The sequence below is a fragment of the Orbicella faveolata genome, unplaced genomic scaffold (assembly GCF_042242905.1).
Source record: "Orbicella faveolata isolate gen_17 unplaced genomic scaffold, um_ofav_v1 contig_4, whole genome shotgun sequence".
In the NCBI taxonomy this organism is placed as follows: domain Eukaryota; kingdom Metazoa; phylum Cnidaria; class Anthozoa; order Scleractinia; family Merulinidae; genus Orbicella; species Orbicella faveolata.
Window position 1 is genome coordinate 6,443,918 of NW_028301569.1, and position 23,387 is coordinate 6,467,304.

General features: G+C 37.7%; 2 protein-coding genes across 2 annotated transcripts in view; one reads left to right on the top strand and one right to left on the bottom strand.

Moving 5' to 3' along the window:
• The window catches only part of LOC110041170 (mast/stem cell growth factor receptor kita-like), a 56,724-nt gene that overhangs the window by 27,130 nt on the left and 6,207 nt on the right, over nt 1-23,387 (top strand). Inside the window, exons 11-24 of the mRNA XM_089276573.1 lie at nt 1,756-2,034; nt 4,479-4,733; nt 5,733-5,984; nt 7,043-7,315; nt 11,608-11,898; nt 13,019-13,126; nt 14,199-14,211; nt 15,627-15,817; nt 16,623-16,739; nt 17,854-18,038; nt 18,835-18,954; nt 19,416-19,492; nt 20,854-20,894; nt 21,084-21,180. Coding sequence (XP_089132699.1) covers nt 1,756-2,034; nt 4,479-4,733; nt 5,733-5,984; nt 7,043-7,315; nt 11,608-11,898; nt 13,019-13,126; nt 14,199-14,211; nt 15,627-15,817; nt 16,623-16,739; nt 17,854-18,038; nt 18,835-18,954; nt 19,416-19,492; nt 20,854-20,894; nt 21,084-21,180 — 2,299 coding nt within the window. The remainder of the gene's footprint in view (nt 1-1,755; nt 2,035-4,478; nt 4,734-5,732; nt 5,985-7,042; nt 7,316-11,607; nt 11,899-13,018; nt 13,127-14,198; nt 14,212-15,626; nt 15,818-16,622; nt 16,740-17,853; nt 18,039-18,834; nt 18,955-19,415; nt 19,493-20,853; nt 20,895-21,083; nt 21,181-23,387) is intronic.
• On the bottom strand, nt 8,402-9,239 carry LOC149101265 (uncharacterized). Its single transcript, XM_089276558.1, has 2 exons — nt 9,154-9,239; nt 8,402-8,869 (listed from the first exon to the last, which is right to left on the bottom strand). The coding sequence occupies exons 1-2, from the start codon at nt 9,214-9,216 to the stop codon at nt 8,402-8,404; spliced, it is 531 nt and encodes a 176-aa protein (XP_089132684.1). The 5' UTR covers nt 9,217-9,239.

Sequence of the window (23,387 nt, forward strand, 5' to 3'; positions counted from 1 at the left end):
AAAGGCATTGTAAAGGGCTTTTGTTGGTTGCTCTAATCACTAATGATGAAAAAGGAACTTCTTCTAAAAAGCATACCCAGTTGGAGATGAGCTCAAAAATCATACCCTATTTATGACAAAAATGGCTAAAATTGACACCCTATTTAGGACCAAAACGGCTGAAAAACCATACCCTTTGGGGCCGCACATAACCACTCTATATAACCCGTATAAGGGAGTACCCCCCCCCCCCCGGGGGGTGGGCTACGTTACACTGTACAGGTATGTCATCAGGTCTGTCCGTAGTAGTTAGAGGGAATCTTGGTTAACAAATGGTTTTGTTCCAAATAACAAGGTTGTGTCTGTGTTAAATAGTGTTTCCAATACGTGATCTGAAGTCAGTATGCCTGTTTTGAATGCTGGTCATTTTGTTTCTGCTTTTTTGGGATGTAAAATTATGTGCATGCTATACAAATATGTATATAATTATATGCCACCATGTTTATCTTTACTTATTATTACTTGATGCAGTTGGCCATTTTTAAAATACTGCATTGCTTGAATCTAGAGATCAGTATAACAGTACTTCTAATCATTTCTAATTCCTATTTCGGATGAATATTTACAGTAATTCAACAAGAAATCATATATTGAGAGTGAGAAGTCTGACCATGTGATGATGTTGTAAATAAATAAACATGCATGGCAGCACCTTGTAATTTTAACCAAAAACCTCCAAACACTTGGTATTCAAACTGCTTGCAGAAATATCAACTTAAAACAGCAAGATCAGTGAAAGAAAACCATTAGATATACTTTGGAACCTAAGCTGCTTGTCAGCCAAGATTCTTTTCAAACAGTGTTCATCGGTTTCAAGTTATGACTTTTCAATCAGTTAAGCATTGATTTTTCCTCCTATTAGTGTTGCTACTGTAGAACTTAATTTGCTCCTAGCATAAAATATGAAGAGCTCTGTGTTTTTGCCCATGGCAAACATGAAGAATTTTTCACTGGAGAGAGCATTGTTTTCTTTACATGTAAATTGAACTTTTGTTTTCTCCAGACAAACGTTCAATGTAATCTTTGCAAACTTTGTTGTCTTGCTTCACGAAATGATAGCAAAATGTAAACAGTAGATGCACATTGTGAAATATAGAAAAACTCAAGTCTCTTCTTAATTGATATTAATTGATATTAATTGATATTAATTGATGTTTTTCTGAAAATCAATAAATCCATGTAAATTTAAAATCTAAAATTGAAGTGTTTAAGTGATAATTTGCTGCAAATTAGTAATCAACTTCTAATATAATATAATAAATTATATATTTGAGGGTCTATGATATTTAGCTTTTAGAGCTAACTAGGGACACTTAATTAACAATAGATAAATTATCAAGAGAAAATCTCTACATCTAATTAGATAAAATAGTCCCGAAATAGTAAATACAAAGAAAGCAATTAAATAGTCAACACTGAAATGGATAAAATATGTAACAACTGAATAAGCTTACGTATATAAAAAAGGAGAAAAAATCTAAAATTAGGACGAGCATGCAGTATTGTAGTGGCATGTTCCATGTAGTATGTCCATAACATTAACCTTGTACATAGTCTTTTGTAATACATGTATGCTTGGCTTTTAAATTACTTTAATTTCTAGTATTGTCTCTTAATTTACAGAAGTACACAGATGGTTTACTCAGAATATAATGATATAATAATTATCATAACTTACAAGCGGTTGTCACAATTTATGTATATTGCTTCCAAAAGCAAGATTTACTGAGAAGAACCCTGAACAAAGAATTGTTGCTGGTAATTCTGGAATTATAAGTTGTAGTGCTGAAGGAACTCCAGCTCCACAGATTGAGTGGAAGAGACAAGATGAAACACCACTGGACAAGGGAAGATTCACACAACTTTCTAATGGGAGTTTGTGCGTCAATCCAGTTCACCCACAAGACAAAGGAATGTACATCTGCACCTTTAGACAAAATAAAGGAAGTGAAAGGGCCACAGAAGAAGAACAAACCATCAATGTCTTTGTTATAAGTGAGTGACAAATGCTTTTAAGCAAAATTAATTTAAAATTACCAGTAATTAAATTGAAAATTAATTAATTAAATTAATTAATTAAAATTATTTAATTTAAATTATATATTTAATTTAACTTAATTTTACATAACACGGTAAAAACAAACAATAAAATCAAATGTTTCGGAGTAGTAATGACTCCATTATCAAGGAAAAATATGTTAGATCGTGCAAATTACCCCACTTAATGTCGTTGTTCCTAGCGAAAGTAAGTTAACCGTGGTGACTTGCAATTGAACCAGAGCTATTACTCAAATACAAACAACTCGTGATGGCGTTTATGGGGGAACACTGCCTTGCGTTTGGTTAGCCCTTGTGACTTCTGGCGATAGCGTGACGAAACAACCTCACTTATCTCCCCAGCACTACAAGCTGAATGACAGACAGTACATGCTGGATCAGACAAGAGTATCGGTTAGCAAGCGATGTTCAAAGGCGATGAAAAAACAACAAGCTTGGGGGAAGTCGCTGTGCAGACTTAACCGTACCACACAGGAGTGACCCTTTGTTTATTATGCAGGAATACATGACCAACCTCGTCTCCAAAGGGAGGGAGGGAGGGAAAATTAAACGATAGATTTACAACAAGTGATGGCTACGTTGCTTAGACAAACTCAAAATGGACTCTGAGCAGTTTTCCGAGTTTTTATATGGAGATGTTCGTCTGCTTGTAAGCCAATAGAAAAGGCTGTACTACCGAACAGCTTACCCTAACACGTGTAACATCTTAAACATGAATAGTGCTTTAATGCTTTGCTCCATTATGCTATGGTACGTTATAACGTTCAGAAGGTAACAAAGCTACAATGTTTTAGGTTTAGCTACAATAAGGCTTACAGTTTGCTGACCTTTGGAATATAACTGCTCAATAGCTCTATAGAAAGTGATGCCACCATGAACGGCTCATTCAGAACGTACGTCACGCTCCATTAACTATATTTTACTGGCGTGACAGTAAAATCTCATTTAAAGCGATTTTGGCACAAAGAATTAACATAAAAGGGTGCGAAGAGCGTTGCGAAGTCCTTAAGAAATGCAGAAACAAATTTGCCTGTTTAGTGCACAAAATGCTTTTTATAAGAGCTTTAAAGCCAAATCTTAACGTGCAATCAGATTCCATGTGTGCGAAAGTATTTTCATAATCTTCGCACCCTTTTATGTTAATTCTTCGTGCCAAAATCGCTTTAAATGCAGCTTTAATTTGCATGATCTAACGTATATTTTTCCTTGATAATGGAGTTATGACTACTCTGAAACGTTCGATTTTATCGTTCGTTTTTACCATTTTATGTTTTAAGAAATCTCTTTTGATATAAATTAATATATTTAAAAAAAATGATTTAGTTAATTTAACCAATAAATTAACAATTGATTAATTTAAAACTTACCAATAATTTAGAAGGTACTTCAATACGATGTATCTGTTGAATCGTAAAATAATATTTGTAATTATATGTCAGAATGATTTCATCCTAGGGTGATATGTTTCAACCCAGGTTAATCTTTTCACACCAGGTTACATTTTTTCCTCCACTTTTTGGAGGGTTCTTAAAAGAATAACATGCACGCCACCCTACCAGGCTCCCATATCCCCCTGGAATCACCTGTTCAGTGAAACCCCATTTTACGCTCACTGCCACTCAAATCAGTTATGTTCATCTTTCCTTTGTTAATATTGTGTATACGGACTGAAGTTCCTTTTTTTTCTAAATTGAAACTGCATTCTGGATGCTTTTTATAGAACAGTTTATTAAATCATGAAATTTGGCCCAGCCCACCCATCAATATAGCCACATTTTCATGGCTCTTTGATGCCCATTTTAACAGGGTTCCACTGTAGTTAAAAAAGCCCTTTCAAATATATAATTTAAGGGGTTATTCTGTCAAAGATTGTAAGTAAAGGATACAGTGCATGCATTGTAGATATAGATATAAAAGGGTACTATTTTGTATTAAGCTCAATATGAAAGGGATACTTTTCTCTGTCATAAATTGTCTATAAAAAGGACATAGTTAACACCTGTGGTCAGAGCTTCCTCCTGGTACTGAACTTTGTTTTGGGTCCTTTCTGGGCCATACCTCAAATTTATTCAAGAAATAGAAAACATGTACTGTGTTTCTATCGAGTTACATGTATAGAAACACGAGTGAAAGTTTGGGAGAATGAGAAATGCTGTGGGAACATGATTGGCAGGCAAGTGTTTCCACAGCTTTTTTGAGTTCTCCAAAACTTTCACAAGTGTTTCTATTAAACAATTAGATTATGAGCTCGAGATTTGTATCACGTGATAGTTGACAAGAGTGCTGTTTAGGACTGTTTTTTTAGGACTGTTGTCTAAAAAAATAATTATCTCTTTATCCTAGTAATGTTTTGTTATTGTTTTTTTGTGTGTTTTTTTTAGTTCGCCCATTAATTTCGTTAGGACCAGGCGCAGGCATATACAGGCAAGGAGAGAGTGGCAATCTGACTTGTAAAATTGTTGAAGGTTTGCCTGAACCACAACTATCATGGTATAAAAATAATGTCCTTCTGCCTAACGAGGTGAACACAACTTTGGTCTTAGCAAATGTAACAGAGAGAGACGAAGGAACGTACACCTGTAAAGCACAAAATGCTGGTGGTGATTTCAAAGCCAGCATAGACGTTACAGTTGAAAGTAAGTTAATGACAATTATCATGTATAACATCAACCATCAAGAGGACTAGAATTTTATTTTGCTGACTTTTCTCAGCAGCATCTCAGGAGAAAAGGGGGAGACGGGGGGGTAAACCCTAAACATCGGGTCTCAAGAAAAGACCTAAGTTCTAAGACCTTATATCAGACCCCCTTGGAATCCCAAAAACTAATACCTATGATCCCCCTCCGAGTCTCAAAAACTAAGGCTTGAGACCCCCTCCAAATCTCAATAACAGAGACCAAAGACCCCCTCCAAAACTCAAAAGCTAAGACCTGAAACACCCCCTCCGAATCTCTAAAAGTAAGACCTAAGACCCCCTTAGGTCTTAGTTTCTGAGATTCAGAGGGGGTCTGAAGTCTTAGGTCTTTATTCTTAGGTCTTAAAGGTCTTAGGTTTTGGGGCACCCCGCAATTTCATCTTGTGGAGGGATATGCTTGTTTTCTGTAACAACACTTAAAGTGGTTATGGTCAACTTTGGATCTACCCAGCTGTGAGGGTTTTTATTATTATTATTATTATTATTATTATTATTATTATTATTATTATTATTATTATTATTGTTGTTGTTGTTGTTGTTGTTGTTATTATTATTCTCCTTCTTCTTTCTACCTCTGTTTTAAGCAGCCAGCAATGATTTAATACATGTGGTTTGGCCTTGGTTTTGAAAAAGATGTTGGCTTTTCCACTTCCCAAGGGTGGCTGCTCATGCAAGTTTGACTGCAGTATAAAAATGTCCTATATAGCAATGCTTGCATGATGTACATATGTATCAACCATGGAAAGTGTGTGCATACAATTTTTATTCATGGGTTGTAATACATGGGAAACATTGATCAACTTGACGGCTACAGTGTATTTTTTTTTTTAATTTCACCAAGTTGGCTTGTTTGTTCAGTCTTTAAAGGAACATAAAGGATTTGGAAATTTCATGTACATGTAAACAGCAAATTCACTCCTTAATTCTCTTGCTTCCCAAGCTCCACCTGAACTGCACCCTGAGCTCAGGAATCAATCTGTTGCATGGAACCACACGTTTAAAATGAAATGCATTGTGTGGGGTGATCGTCCACTACAGATTAACTGGACTAAGAATGGCGTGGATCTTGCTAACCAAAACAAAAACACATACTTTGATGATAACATGACTTTAGACGACACTGGCTTGTATGGATGTACAGCCGCAAACTGGTTAGGAGAGGTACAAGCCACTTTTTGGGTTGATGTAACAGGTAAGGTATATGACTTCTGAATAAAAGTATTAAAAACATGGCTTCTATCAGTCACTGAACAGAGTTAATGGCAATTCTATTCAGTTGTCCAAACCTGGCACACTTTCCAATTAAGTGATGGCCTCACTAGCTTTGTCACATTTATACCTGTAGTTGGAAATTTAACATGTTAAACTTTTGACTGTACTAATCAAGGCCTGTTAAGTTCCTATTGAAAACAACAATCCTCATTTCTTTGATTATACTGTAGCTAGGGGAACATTTTTCTACAACATTACTTCAAGAGGACTTCTATCTTCGAATAGTCAGGAGTTCAACAATGGAATAACTTTTTCTACCAAACTAATAATCATTGGGACGAATGTGAAAATGTTCTACCTGATTTTAACGAAAAACTACATTGATTTTATTACTAAGCTTTTGTTTTGAAATCAATGGGTCCTTATTTTTTGTGCCCCTTTATACCCAGAATTTACAGTGTAAGGTAATTATGTCGTATCCTTTGTCAGTTGGCATGCGATAGCTGTTGGAGCAAGTTTATGAAATCAGGTGTTTGTTTTCTGTTTGTTTTTTTTTTGTTTACTGTACTTTCAGGGATAATATTTTGGTTTTGTCTCTTTATGTTTCCACGGCAACAGGGTATAAGTGTGTTTTATCAAAATTAAGAGTTGTTTCTGTTTCGATTTGGGAAATATCAAAGAGCTGTTCTGCGGCAATTTCTGAAAAATTTTTGGAAATGCTTATCTGCAAATCAGCATATCCAAAATGGGGGACTTTTTAACTTTCACATCATTAAGGTGTGATATGATGTCATGTCACATAATTATCCCTAAATATTTGTCATGTAATTAAGTTTCATTACTGAGCGAATACTTTTTGAGATATGTAGATACATGTATATGAGAGCAACTCCCCTGGCCTGGCTCAGAAACAAAATAAGGCCAGGCTAAATAGGGTTTTAACCCTAAAATAAAATGAAAATAAGTGAATCAGTTGATTGCTCTGGTTGGGTTGAGACCATGAGACCATCAATTTAAAAGAGCATGTTTGGTTTAAAGTCTCTCCTCAGATTTATGTTTCTCCAAGAAACAAGTCTGTGCCTGAAGGCCATCCAGCAAACTTCAGCTGCAAAGCCACAGGTGTTCCCAAGCCAACATTGTCCTGGAAATTTAATGATGGGGACCTCCCATCAGGTGTCAAGCAAAGCAGTTTTGGTGAAGGATCATTTCTGGAGTTGTCTAATGCTATAAAACAAATGGAAGGTATCTACAAGTGTACAGCAGAAAACAAAGCTAACACAACAACTTTCTCTGCATACCTTCATGTGTTTGGTAAGGAAAGAAAGATAGTATCATTCAATAATTTAAGTTTAAAAAATGTATAGAGGATATTACACGGTGGCTCGAAGATATGAATTTTATGTTCTCGTGGCAAGAACAATATCTCACGAGTGAGCGTCGCTCACTCGTGAGATATTGTTCTTGCCACTAGAACATAAAATTCATATCTTCGAGCCAACGTATAATGTTCTTTTTATTATATGGAGAAACCAATTCAGCAAAAGCAAAAGGCGGGAATCGTGCCGTCATTGAACGATACGACACTCACAAAGGTGACATTCGGAAAATATGCCACTCGGGTCCCGGATGAAGTGGCGTATGGAATCTACGAGTGGTTTAGTTCCCAGTAAAACACTCTTCTCCATATAATAAATCGTGTTATTTAACTCATTTACTGTGGGTCATCTTGTGCCACCTCCTACCAGTATCTCAACTTTTTTTTTTCAGTTTGAGAGTTCAAGATAACTGGGCCTAGCTGTATAATTTGTACATTCACAGTATCCTTACCCATCTTTTTAAGGCCAAACATTCGCATACAGTCAAACCCCTGTTAAGTGACCACCCTCGGGGAAATGTGAAGTGGCCGCTAAAAAGGGTTTAGGGGACCGTTCATTTTTTATAAGGTAGGGGGGGCTGGTGGGATTTGGGGGGGGAGCCATGCGAAAAAAAAATGGCTTTCGAGGGGGGGCCCATCCCAAAAAAATAAGGGAAAAAGGGGGGGTCACGTGAAATATTTTAGTAAAACTTTAAAATGGGATAATGTCTGAATATCAAAAAAATTGCTACAGAATAAACATAGAAGGCAGGATACAAATTTATTACAAACTTTCCTGCTTTAAAAAATGTTTGGCGACAAAAAGTATTTGTAGCCACTGAAAAGAAGTATTTAACACTGTTATTTTCGAATGCAACTTTCACTGTCACTCATCTTCATCTTCGCTGTCGTCGAGTTCTTCGTCGCCGCTTGTGCTGCTATGGGAGTCTTTTTCACCAATGCTACAAGAAGCAGCAGTGCTTTCCGTCAGAGTGTACTCTTCAGGGTACATGAAGGTGTAAACATAATCTATGACTTCCTGCTCAAGGTTGGTGGTGATTCTGCTTCTTGCAGCATTGGTGAAATAATTCCCTTCCATTGGACTGAAAGAGTGTGGAATCGTGTTCCTTTACATCTTTCAATATGACATTCAACTTTTCCACCATTGCTCTGTGCTCTTTGATGGAGAAGTTCAGTTTTCTTCCATCACTGGGCTTCAACCAGTACCCTGGCATGGAAAACTCACTCGCCCTTTCTGAACAGCCATCCGCACGTAGAAAGATTGCTTCTTTTACTTGTAAGATGTCAAACTGCCTGGATCGTTCAGCTGTAAACCTTTTCTTAAACGACTCGTCGCTTTCGCCATTATTGCGCATTTTGGAATGAGCCTCTTTCATGATGCTCATGTAGTAATGCGCTCTTTTCCCGATTGGATTATCAATATAGCCAAGGCTTGTTTTCCGGAGACCCTGAGGTATGGTTGTATCATCAGCAGAGGAGGAACTAGTGACCTACCAGAAAAGGAAAGACGATTTTTTTATTTATTATATTGAACTGATATTATTGAATGATCATGGTTCGTGTAACCATTTAATGTTGTATTCGTGTAGTGAAATGTAGACCTGAGTCAAACAATATATTAAAAGACACATACTATTTTAAAAATGTTCAAACAGTTTTAGGTGCTATCTTTACAATAAGAAAATACAGAAGTTTCTCATTATAAAAGTGAAGCATACATGCGCTTTTAATGTTCAGATAAAAATAAGAACACTGACAAGAAATTAACACTTACCGGCTCATCTTCTTGTACTTCAACAGCTTTCTGTTTTACCTGCACAGGGCAACATTTATACATGCCTATCACTAGAGTAGAGGAAAAAACCTTCCAAATAAAGACATCTGTAAATTAAATGTAAGAATGTGTTTCACACAACGCATCAACAGATTTCCAGTTTTTTCACAACACTTCGTACTTGGTTCAGTATCACAATGCAGGAGCAAGGAAAGATTCTGTTCCAGGCCACTGTTACTTCCGTAAGATTGAGAAGTTTATGAATGAGCACTACGAGGAGGGGGAGAACTACAGGGAGTTTCTAAAGTTGTCCTGTCTTGAAAAGGTAGGAGAAATTTGTTCTTTTTGTTGTGAATGGACTGGACCACCCATAGAAAGATACCCTAAACCAGTTCCTGACCATTCCTGCCTACCGGAATACCACTACCTCTCCTACCAGAAGACCCCTAAAGAAGGGCGTGATCCAGATGACTGGCAGCCAAGGGTCCAAGCGAAGAAAGAGCATGGAAGTGGCAGGCTGGTTTTATCTGACCCAGAGAGCGTTGCTCTATTTGCAGATAAGTTTATTGTCAAATCAAAGTTTGTTGTGGATTATCTTCAACATCTTGAAGTGCTGGAATTTAAAAGGAAAAAGAGAGCAGAAGAAAAGGCAAAGTTAAGTAGGGACGCAAAAGATAAATCATATGAGGATTATCCTTGGACTGAGTTGTTCGAAGATCTAACCAAGCTTAAAACGCTACGTGTTCCAGAACTAAACAAGTACTTGAACCACCACGGGCTGAAGCAGCATTTGAAAAGCAGCAAGAGTGAGAAAGTAAAGGCAATTGTAAGACATTCATGCTTGCAGCAGAAGAGTCCTCTCAGAGCTGGCCAACCAACACTGAGAAATGCAAGGACATTGACACAAAATTACAACAGGGCAAGTGCTGACAGCAGTGAAACGGATGAAAGTGACAATGATGAGTATGACAGTGATGCAGTTGACTCTGGGGGAGAAGATGACTCAAGTGATGTCATTCTTGCATTCATCAATTCAGATGAGAAAGATGCCAATGAGAGGCCAAATGCCACACGCTCAGGGCGAGCCATAACTAGGAGATCCGAAATTGACTTCTCTTTCTTTTGATTTGTTTTTTAAACAACAGCTCTCTGTAGTAGAGGGATTGTAAATATTGTCTTCATAGTGAGCACAATAATGTGAAGTAGGGGGATAATAGAGAAATATTTAAAAAGTTGAAATCTAAATATTGTTTGTTCAATTTTTTTTGTGGGGGGAGGGGGTCATCCCAAAAAATGACCGCTATAAGGGGGGGGGGGCCATGTGAAAAAATTGGTAAGCTGAAAGGGGGTCATGCGATTTTTAAATGGTGCTTCCCAAATCCCACCAGCCCCCCCTCCCTCATAAAAAATGAACGGTCCCTAGCCACTTAATAGAGGTTGGTGTACCTTGAATATTTTTCACCATTGGGTTAATTTTTTAGTGAACATGGAGTCACTTCAAGACAATCATGATAAACATGTGACTGAATCTTTCTATCACTAGTCCTCACCTTCGATTTTGGACTCTTATCTGACATCGCCTTTTCCAAAACAAAGTTTTTAAATTTTGGGTGGCCATTTAATAGACAATAGAAAAACCCTCATCAGGACGACCAAAAGGTGGTAGTGGCCGCTTAATAGAGGTGGCCGGTTAAAACTTAAACCTTCAAGAGGCATTTGAAACCGTCGAGCAGATAAACGAAGAGCTAAGAAGAACGGAATTCGATGGTGCATTTTGCAAAAAATTCAAACTTCTGGTCAATAGATTTTCTTCATTTTTTCGCTAAACGTAGAAAATCGATAGAGAAAATGATCCATCAAAAGAAAAATAGGGGTCACCGAACGTCCAAGATCTTTAAATCCAGGCAAAGTTATAGCAATGGCCATCTGCCATATCATTGTTCATGTATTACTTGGCATGCTTTCTCATGCGTGAATTTGCGTGCGCAGTAAGGATGCGCAGAAACAATTAGCGCGAACGTCTTTAATTGGGGTTTTATTTACAGTATTTCACTGACAATAATTTAGGGACTTGATAACTGGCCGCTTAATAGGGGGTGGCCGGTTAATAGGGGTTCAACTCTGCACGAATATTCGTAATCTGCTAATGGCCATGATTTGCTGATTGGCAGATTGAAATCAAATTGCCTGCTTCAAATTTTCTTGATGGTGCGTTTATTTGTCACTGGTCTTGTTTTGAAATCTTCACATTGTATCTCTTTTCTCAGTAAATTTCTGAGGAATGAGGCTCATACTTGATCAAGATGAATAGGGAGTGATACTATTAAGCTCTCCAGAAAATAAATGCACCAAAGAGCCTTGCAGACAAATTTAATACCTTTAAGACTCTGTCTTTTCACAATTTGACTGCTTTGTTTTCACCTTTGCCTATTGCTGGATTGTTGGTCTTAAAAGAAAAACCCAGTGCTGAAGTCAGCCCAAAGCCATATCCAAAACTGGCAGTAGGAGATCAACTCAGACTAACTTGTTCAGCCAATGAAGCTACCGTGGCGATCAGTTGGAAGAAAAATGATGATGAAGTAATCCCAAGAGCACAAATTGATACACAAGTAGATGACAAATTGAGCATACTTTATATTGCCGAAGTTGTGGAAGGTGATAGTGGTGAATATTCTTGTGAAGCACGTAACAGACCAGGTATTGTGGCCCGTTCCACTGTGAAGATCAATGTCAAGTCAGTCAAGGGTAAGATGACTTTTCTGTTTGTTTAATACAGGATAATTGTTATTTGTCTTGTCCGTATAGATGGTGAAACACGATGCAAGCAGTTTTTCATTGTCACTGTAGCCTGCAGAACAGGCGGATTAGTGGGGCAGAGAGCAAAACACGATACATGAGAGTGGATTGCGACCACTTGTGTGATGTGGGAGTCATGATCGTGCTCCGCGCTCGTGTATCATGCTTCGCGGTCTGCTCCGCTAATCCGCCTGTTCAGCAGGCTATTTTCACTGTTATGGCTTAACTGCTTTGGGCAACTGCTGTTATTACTTCAGCAGGATGCTGACAAACAAGCCTTCAACGCTACAATAATTTATTACATATATTGTATAAACTCATAGAGCGGTTTTCAATTGAGTGTCGAAGGTAATTACTAGACAATTACTTTGGTTTTGGTTTTGGTTTTGGTTTTGGTTTTGGTTTTGGTTTTGGTTTTGGTTTTGGTTTTGGTTTTGGTTTGGTTTTACTACGTTTTGAGATTGGCTGAGTAGTCTAATTGGTAAGTAATTGGTGTAGTTTTGGTGTTACAACACTCAATTGAAAACCGCTCTATACAATTGTATAATCAACTGGCAATAATAATCAATTATTTGCAAGTTACAGGCTACCTATTAAAGGCACAACACTTTCAAAGTACCTTGTCAATATATATCAACAGCTGGACCATTACGGCTTATAATTTGGGAATGGGTGTCTCAAAAACTAAGACCTAAGACACCCTACCAAATGGTGAGACACCCATTTTGGGAATGTGTGGAGACTACAATTATGGTGCCTGGGACGTCCAAAGGCTTCCACATTTGATCACATTTACAGACTGTAGGGTCTTCCTGGGTTACATGTAGCAGTAATCACCTGTGTAACAACTGAGACCGGCTCGAAAGTGGCACTGTGAGACTAAATTGTCTTGCCCAACAACATGATGCATTATAACCCTGGTCAGGGCTTCAACCTGAACTACTTAGTCCCAAGTATAGCAAGCTAACCATTAGGTGACTCTTCTTTCTAATAGAATAACAATATTCAAATAGAAGACTATAAAAATGATCGAAGTATTTTATAGTCGTGCTAAATGTTCGCTACTCAGGTTCTGTCACCAGGCTGGCTCTGGAGTGGTATTATATTGCGGGACCCGTGCTTGGTTGCACTGTCATATTTGCTGTTGGCTGGTACATCTGCAAACGTCGCAGGGCAGGTAAAAATAATAACTGAAAGACAGTGTTTTATCGTAGTCTTTTGTCTTCCTAATCAGGTTTTGTTTTAAAGAAGAAACGATCCACTTAATTTGGCTCTCTCTTCTACCATTGAGTCGCAGATTCAAGAGAAATTCAGTCTCAGTGTCATGTAAAACACTTTGGTTGGCTGCTTAGCCCAAGGAGAAAACTATTACCAGCTTATCTCTAGCTACTATCAGCAACAATTGAATGCCAGATTTTAGAGCATGTCTTTGGCCAGATGATAGTTGTTTTTAACTGGACTGCTTTGAGTCACACCTAAGTCCAGTATAGCATTTTTAATAATAAGAATTCTAAACACATCTCAGGTCTGGCATATATTACACCTGAGTTTAGCTGATTGGTTTAAAATCGTGTTTCCATATATTAAACAATTAGATTATGAGCTCGAGATTTCTATCGTGCGATAGAAATCGAGAGCGCATAATCTAATTGTTTTAGTATAAATCTACTAGTCATTCAAAACTTAATCTGAATCCTCTTCACAGATTCTTCGAAAACGCCAAGAAGCGGCCTTCATTTTGTTAATAACTGCACACTGCTACGCTACTCATTATCTATCACAGAATAGCTAGCGAGTAGCGTAGCCAATCAGAGTTTGGCATTCGTGATAGAACGCTAGTAGATTTATACTAAAACGCGATAGAAACACAGAACTAGCACGAGCTGTTGACATAACGATGGCACGAGCAAAGAGAATTTACACTTTGATGATCAAAGTAAGCAAGTTGTTTTCTTTCTTTTGGTCATGGAATTTTTCTAAAAGAAATAGGAAACATAGTTATGTTCTCTGCGTTTCTGTTGAGTTATAGAAACACTTGTGAAAGTTTGGGAGAACTCGAAAAAGGTGTGGAAACACTTGCCTGTTGGCTCATGTTCCCACAGCATTTCTCATTCTCCCAAACTTACACTCGTGTTTCTATAACTCAATAGAAACACTGTACATGTTTTCTATTTCTTAGTTGTTGTACTTTTTTGTCTTTCATAAATCTGTAACTTTTGTTATCTTTCATTGGGGTTGTACATGTACAGCTATGGCAAAACTGTAAGTCGAGTATCTTCTTGTTTTTTAATTTCTCTAAATTGTGAGTCGAGCCTTACATTACTTTTCATTTATTTATTTATTTATTTATTTATTTATTTATTTATTTATTTATTTATTTATTTATTTTGCATCACTGTTTCTGAACATCACCAATGTAACCCCAAACAAGCGTGGTTAATGAGAGAGTTATTACACAACTGAAACTGAAACATTGCAAACTTCAAGGGTGCAATTTTGATTGGGCACCAATTAGGCGCATACTCATGTCTGATGTTAAGCAAAACAGAGTTGGAAGAAAAGAAAAGGAATCATTTATGTGAAAACAAGTTCTTTCAGAAACATAAGCCATAAATATACCAGAAAATCTTCAAGAGTAATCATGCAGGATCATTTTGGACAGTGCCAGTGGTCCAGTACTTTGAGAATCTTGGACAAGCAAAGGAATAATCTGATTGGCTGAATTTAGTTAAATTTGGCCCGCTGAGCTAACGAGTAGTTGTGTAATAGTCTAAGGTATACTGTCTAGTGCACTCAAGCTGTCAATTAGGGGTGATATGACATGAGTTATGCATGCAGGACATGTAATCCGAGATTGAATCTGCCATCAATTTAGTTTGTATTTTTATTTTGGTGTTTTAGGCACATTTCATGTACGAGAAAGTGCTTAGTCATAAGCTTAGGACTGTTTTGGCGAAAATGTTTCAAAATCCCCATGAAAAAACCCCTTTGAGCATGAGTGTGTAATGAATGAGTTGCCAGTAATCGTATATTCGTGTTTGCGCAAAGAACTCTGGGATCGTCGGGGGGTAAACATTGCAAGTTGCTTGAAAGAAAATTAATGTATAGCGAAAAGTTGTTTTGAGGTACAAAAAAAAACGATTTTGGAGAGAGATCAACGCTTTTTCACCGTCGTTTTATCGCAAATGGATTTGAATAACCGTGAAATATGTGATAAAATCTACCGATAAACTCCCTTACATAACACGGGTATCCAATTGCTGGCAACTCATTCATTGGGCATGCTTTGAAGTACAGGCATACATTACTGGGAAATATGGCGTCATGATCAGCTTGGTCTTTTAAGCAATAGACCACAAGTTTTTATGGTTTATAGGCTGATAAACTACGCGGGATGTTGGAAGAATACGAGAGGAATTCGTAAATCACGAGCTGCAGGCGAGTGATTTAGGAATTCTTCGATTGTTCTTCCAACATCCCAAGTAGTTTATCAGCTTATAAACTATAAAAACTTGTGGTCTATTGCTTTTATATAATAATTCAGAGGACACGCGAAATCTCCATGAGTTTACTGGCACAAATAACCATAACTGATTGACCAATCAGAACACGCGCATTCAATTAATTATTATATAATATCTGATAACTCACTGAAGTTAAATCAATTAATTGCTTAGTCCTGATCCGGAGCAAACAGTTAATATGGAGTTGCTGAATGTTGAAGTGGATGAATGGGAGATTGCAGTTGACCGTATAGTACTTCAAGAGGTCATTGGCAGGGGGGCATTTGGAGCAGTCTGGAGAGCACTTTTGAAGGAACCAGATGGAAAACCTGGAAATCGGACAGTTGCTGCAAAATGCTTTACACGTAAGATCATTAAGCAGTAGGAAGACAAACTGATATTTCATGTGGTATTCTGTTCTGTAATGGGCATACTAATCTTATCTGTGTAGTAGTCAGGCAATCAGTGACTGTTTTGCATTATTGCTCAAATAATGGTTTCCTTGTTTCTTTTAAGGAGCATTGGTGATATGGTAAATAAGTAAATAAGTAAGCAAGAAAAACTATTTGTAGCAGTTCAGTTGTCCAGTTAGGCTCCTTTTCACTGTAAACTCCATTTGCATAAGTAGTTAAATCTTGTCTCTTACGACAGGTTTACTGTCCTCTGTTTAGGCAGTTAAAGGTCCTCAAGACACTCAATTGAATTTTTTTAGTAATTGCTGTACTAGTATGCATGAGTAATCAAATGGTGAAAAGTGAAATTTGGAAATAATTCCATGTGCATTCTTTTTCAAAATTCTAATAATTTTCAAGCCTTTAGGGAAGTGAAAAAAGACATTTGACAAAACGCAATTGAAATTATATCTTAATATCACTAGTATACCGTTTGATTGCCTTTTAATATCATGGGTGACAAATTAAACTTACAGTTGTGGGTTTTTGACTTGTTCATTGTATCGAGAAATTTCACGCTAAACATTTCCATGACAATTTTGTAATTTCACATGTGAAATTGTACATTAACGCTGCAATTTCGTGCCAAAATTCAGAGCAATGAAGAAAATGATGGTAGTTAGAGTATTATTTTCTGAGGACAGTGCATTTTTTCAATAGTATTTGTAGCTATAACTATAATTTATTTGCACCTGATTGTATTGTTTTTACATTGTAGCCACTTCTGGAGAAGATGGAAAGAAATCTCTGATGAGAGAAATGGAGCTGGGAAAACTTCTTGGAGAAAACCGTCAGACAAACATTGTTGAGTTTATTGGCTGTGTTACCACACGAGGTAAAACGATGTAATAATTGAGATAAAATGTTAATACAGATTTATCTCCTGCTGTCGTTACACTGAAACTTTTCTTTAAGGACGTACACATGAAAACTAAATTGATACTGATTTTTTTTTAGAATTATCTTGAATTTAATTCCTGTGTTATCTTGTCAAGCAGGAAAAACACTTATCACTTTGTGATCAGACTGTTACAACTTGATTCTCTAGCACACTTGATTTTTTAACCACTGGCGTCTGTAGCCACTGGGTTCTATAACAATGTTTTGGATTCCAGATTCCAACTAATGGATTTTGTAGCTACTAGTTTCTGTAACTTCTGGATTCTGTGCTGAGCCATTAGCTTCTGTGGCTACTGAATTCTGCAATCCTTTGATTCAATCAACAGCCACTAGAATCTTTAATAATGGATTTTGTAGCCACTCGTTTCTGTAACTATCGGATTCTGTAGCCACCTGATTGTGCTACCGGGTTCTGGAACCATTTGATTCTGTGGTCACTGGATTCTGTAGCTACTTGATTCTGGAACCATTTGATTCTATAGCGACTAGCTTCTGTAGCCACCTAGTTCTTAGGTACTGGATTCCAGAATCATTTGATTCTGTAGTCACTGGATTCCATATCCACTAGAGTGTGGAACCATTTGATTCTCCAGCGACTTGATGCCTTAGTCACTAGATTCTTTAGCTACTGGATTCTGGAACCATTTAATTCTGCAACCAATTGATTCTGTAGCCACTTGATTCGGTGGTTACTGGATTCCGTAGCCACTGGATTCTATAACCACTGGATTCTGTAGCAAGAAGTGACTTGAATTTTTTCTACCTCACCTGAAAAGGAGGATAATCCATCACAGTTAACCCCCAATACTTTGTCTTGTATTCATTCTTTTGTACTTCTGAGTAAGTAGGTTACGTGAGGGTTAATGCTTTACCCAACAAGACAACACATTGACATCTCAGTGGCCCAAACCTGGACCACCGATCCTGTATCCAGTACACTGATTATTAGGTTGCCTCATCTATCAAATTTCCCAAAAGTGTAGAGTATCTCAAGAGATGAATTGATTGTAGATACAGACTGTAAGTTTTGTTACTTACTTCTCTTGTAGTTCAACCAATCCTAGTCATGGAGTACTTGGCGCGTGGTGACTTGTTGGGTTATCTGAGGAAAAGCCGCGGAATTCATGATAAATATCATCTTGGACAGGGGAGTGTTTCAGAGCTGGAAATATATGACCTAGTGTTGTTTGCCAAACAAATTGCTGCTGGTATGGTGTTTCTTGGATCCCGAGGGGTAAGTAATCATCTAACCAATTAGGCTGCAACAAAATTCCACAAGCTAAGACTCTAACACTTATTTAAAAAAAAATCCTACTCAGTTAATTTTACACCACTTTTTAACAAACTCTGAAGCTCCGACTGGCAGTGCAGTATGTTTTTTTGTGTGTGTAATTTGGTTGACTTATTTTCATTGATGAAGTTTTCTACTGTACATAGTGTTAGGCCTGTGTTTAAGCCTCTTGGCCCACCAGGCCAGTTCTTTATCGCATCTACAGTTTCTGCAGTGTACGTTACTAGGAGTATTTGCCCCACCCCCTGGGAGGGATGCTAGTCCATCACAGGGCTACCCACGGCATAATATTTGCTGGTACCCATTTTATGCACCTGGGAGGGAGAGGCACTGTAAGAGTAGTGTGTCGGCCAAAGGCACTACTGAATGTTCTCAGTCAGGCCTTGATCCCCCGACCGCTCGATCTGGAGTTCAGCACAGTAACTCACTTACGATAATATGTACTGGGAGTAGAAATATTAGTGGTAGTGAATTGTTGAGTGCCTTCAATTAACTTTTCAACATTCTGACGGCAGCTTTTGCAATTCCTTTTAGAGTCTAATTCCTCTCCTATCCCTGGATTGCAATACAACGCTGACTTCTAAAGATATGGTTTATATTGAACTCCTCTGGTTTCAAAAAAAAGGGAAAGGATGTAGGCTTTCTGTAAAATTGATTTATTAAAAAAAATACAATAACTAAATGTTACCTTCTGACAGGTGGCATCATATTCAAAATGTAAAATAATATATTTTTGTAGATAATCCATCGTGACCTGGCAGCTCGTAATGTTCTTCTTGATGACAACTTTGTTTGCAAAGTTACCGACTTTGGTCTGGCTTATCAAGATTTCAAATATGGACATGGAAACGCTAAAAAGGTATCTCAATTTATAATTTTACACAGCCATAGTGCAATTAACACATAATTATTGGTCCCAAGGGAAATGATTGGGATGGCTGACAACTGTTTCCAGCATTTTTCATTATTTCTGTCATGAACTACACCTCTTTTGAGTTGGAAGCTAGTGTAATAGTGAGATCAAACGAACACTCAGTTATTGATAAAGGAGTTATAGTTCTTTTCCTGCCTTAAATTAACGGTAACCATAGGAATAGTATAAGTCGTTAAAAACCCTTAATTTAAGCTTTAAGTACTTCTAACTCAAGAAAGGGCCTCCACTTTTTTATATCAAATTGTGATTATAACATGTTTTATATGCATCTGTTTGCCAAGTTTAACAAATCTAAAGAGCCACTTCGATTTTTTGAATATTTAGTTTTGTTAGTACAGATGTTGTAGAAGTTATGGTTCACAGGTTTCTACTGACTGTATTTTCAGGGCTGTATGCCAATCAAATGGACTGCACCTGAGATACTTTCAGGAGAATTCTCTGCGCTCTCAACCCAAAGTGACGTGTATGTAAACTATAAGTACCCCTGTTGTGCCTCACTAACTTTAGACGCTGATTACAGTAGTTGTTTTTGTCTCACAATTCTATTGCCCCACTTCAAGAAAAGTTGCATTAGAGGTTGCCTAGTATAATAAATGTCTCCTGAAATGAATATGGGTTGAAGTGAACTTGGTTTTACTCCATGCAAAGCTTGGTGCAACAAAAACGTTGTTCCCTAGTGTGACAGTGCCTTTAATCCCCGGGTTGGGGGGGGGGGGGGGGGGGGGAAGGAGACTCCCATCTAAAAAGGGCGGGGGTGCTTGTCGAAAATTTTGGAAAGAAATCCCCAAGAGACACCAAGGTACTGTTTTGTGGACGTGGCTTCAATTTCTTTTTTTCACTAATAAGAGTTACAAACTCTGAAACAACACATTGACTAACAATGACTTTTTTCGGCTCAATACCCTAAAAGGCACCGCAAAAGCTTCCACTGTGGACCTTTTGAGGCTGAGCACTCTAAGAGTTACCAAAACTGCTTTTTTAACCCCTGAAAGGGACGACGAGCCCCCCCCCGTCCTTTTTATATGGGAGTCCCCCCCCACCCCCCACCCCCGGGGGGGGGGGGCTTTAATCTTCCTATTGTTATTAAAACGAAACATGCAACGACTTCCAAAAATACTGCAAGACGTTACTGCAACATATTCTGTCTGGATTTGGCAGCCAGACTTGATGAGGTGATCGATTACCAATACACCAAGCAAGGAAGCTCCTTAGGAAAGATCCTTGATTTTAATCTGGTTTTCTATCAGCTCAATAAATTTCGAAGAATTTGAAAAAGACGCATTAAAGCAAACCTATCATTTTGCTATAATTGTACATTGCGCTCTTTACTTTGTAGAATGCTATTAGACAACTTCGTTTAGTCTTTAAGGGACACTGTCACCTCTTTTAGCACGATTCTGGAAATCTCAAAAATCATATCTCGATCATTGGAAGCTGAACAATAATGGTTTTATTTTGTAGAGCAGTACTCAACAAATGATTGAAACCCATTAGGAAGTGAGGATGGCTAACAATGGCGAGGATGGAAATGGCTGTCAGTTTTGCAAAAGTTCAAGTTCGCTCAAAAATCGTTGAAATTTTGCAAAAAGGGTGCTGCAGTGTGGACGTCCTTCAAGAAATTCCTTTTTATCACTTAGTTAGCGCTAATTAAGTTCTTATTACATAAATGTAGGGAACATTTCTTGAATTTATAACAGTTTTAAGCAAATATATCGTGACAGTGTTCCTTTAAAGCCGTTGTTATCATCATCCATTTTATGCCTTTTGTTTCTTGTTATAAGTACACAAGTATAGCCAGCTCAGATATGCGTTACTAATCTACAGGTGGTCTTATGGAATTGTCTTATATGAGATCTTCACCATCGGTAAGTTTACAAATGTGTTGAGGAACAACAGCAACAAAAAAACAAAGCAGAACAGAACTAAAATGTCAAACAACTAGCTAGCAGATCACAGCACACTTACATTGAGGGATAGGTCGATGTAACATAAAAGAGTATTTTCCATCAAACCAGCTTAAGAATAAGTTAAAACACACCTGCATTCCTGAACAGGAGGAATTCCATACCCAGGATGGTCAGAAGGCAGAGTGGTTCAAGCAGTCCTGGATAGATATCAAATGCCAAAGCCTGACCATATTGATGGCCAACTGTATGTTAATTTACCATTACATTATTTACTTTTTTACCTTAACTTGTTAATTGTAAGCGCGTTACAATTGTTAATCACGTCAACGAGAACTTTTCTAATATTAATACGATACATGAGTCAGCCTTACAAATTGTTCATTTAAGCGGGCCCTATAGCACATTTTGGACACCCTTTTTTCCAATCCTGGCTAAAAGCCTGAATCTGATTGGTTCTCTTTTCGCCGACTATTTTCCAATATACCATGATCAGAACACACTACCCTTAATAAATTGTGTTTATTCTTAATATTTGGTTTAAGAATATTTAAATTGTACCTTTCGTCCTATTATTGATGTGGTACCAAAATAATTGGTCTACTAGCCCTTGTTTTCTTTAAACAGAGGTGAACTCTACTGTGCCATGCGCCTAATTGGCTATTTTCACAGTCTGGTTAAATGAATTGTGAACAATGCTTGCCTCGATTTTGAGAGCATGATGAAAAGTCCTTGACTATTTTCTACAGATATTCTGGTCTCTTGTAAATGTATCCAAGCTTTTGCTAATAATTGGACTGCTGCCCATCTTTAGCTAAAAAATGCACAAAGAGCACTAAGCTGATAGAGTTTCAGTTTAAATTCTTACAAAGACGTGTACCAACCAATAACTTCTTATTTAGAATAGGTCTACAGGGCGATGAAAAGTGCAGTTTTTGTCACACCTCCTGTGAGTCAATAATTCATTTTTTTTTGGTCATGCCGCCAAACATCTCACTTTTGGAATAAACTTACTAAATGGCTGAAAAACTTAAATTTACTTCCTAGAGATTATGCTTTGACAAATATTACTGCTTTGGGTCTGAGGCCAGATATCTCTCAATTTGCGCTTCTTATCAATTACTGCTTTCTCTTAGCAAGATATCACATATGGCTCGCTACAACAAAAGATGATCATCCAAATCTTACGCATTTCATACGCACACTAAAAATTACAATATGAGATAGAAACAAAAAGTGGAGACACAAAGAAATGGAAATCTCATACAGGATATAGTTTAAGTTTATGGCATCCATAAACTGATGTTAATGAGACCTGAGAGACAATATCTCAAAGTCAGGCACACACATTCTGCATTGTAACACTTTATTTCAGAGACATGTAACACTATGAACCTCGTGTCATGCTCATAAGTAAATCCCAGTAACATAGGTAACATGCCACCAATTCGTGATCTCAAAGTCCATCAGGGATTCCCAGTTGAAAACAATCACCCCCTTTGGATATCACAACAAACCTTTCATTTCCTAAGTAAAGCCACTGTTATCTACATCTGTAAAAGACAGTGTATCAATGGTTCCAGTCATGTCTCTCACATGTCCACCTCATGCCCCTGACCTCTAGTCAAGCACACGCTCCTCGTTGTATTCAGTCTTCTCGTTTGTGCCGATCCTTCGCCACTGATTTTTCTTTTACCCTCCCACCCTCTCATGACTGGGACCCTTGCTCTACACATCTGAACCCCTGATACTACACTTTAGGACCATCTTCAAGCGAATAAACAAAATCATTTAGATCTATAGAAATGTTCACCATGAATAAGGCTAATAATCTGTCTTTCCCAAAAAAAAAAAAAAAAAAAATGGGGGCAAGCTTTGACACTACAATTCAGAATGTCGTGTATCGATACTGAACATTACTATTCCGCTACTTTTAGAAAAACATTTATCCATATATACTTATGATATCATTTGCTTAGTATAAAATAATAATAATAATAATAATAATAATAATAATAATAATAATAATAATAATTATACCATTAATGGCTATAGGCTAGGGTTATCTGTCTCCTAGCAAGCCTTAGACCTTACCATTCAGGGTGCCATGAACAGAGACTGTATTTTGGTGACTTTCTGTTGTTTGTTATTAAAGGACAGTGGCAGGGAAGTGCATCCATTAGCTGCACTTTACTCCACAGTAAGGCTCTAGCCCACTGGAGACAGGTCCGGAGAAATTACCTATTCCAAGGTGGCTACCCCCGGTACCACCTGATCTGTACTCCCCCCAGGAGGGGCTCCCCCTCCTGGTTCCCTCAGTCCCCCGGGACTGTGGGACATGGGCCTCACCCCTGGAGGCAGGTCTGGAACTTTTATTCCAGGATGGCTACCCCCGGTACCACCCGATCTGTACTCCCCCAGGAGAGCCCCCTTCCTGAGCCCCTACTCCACAGT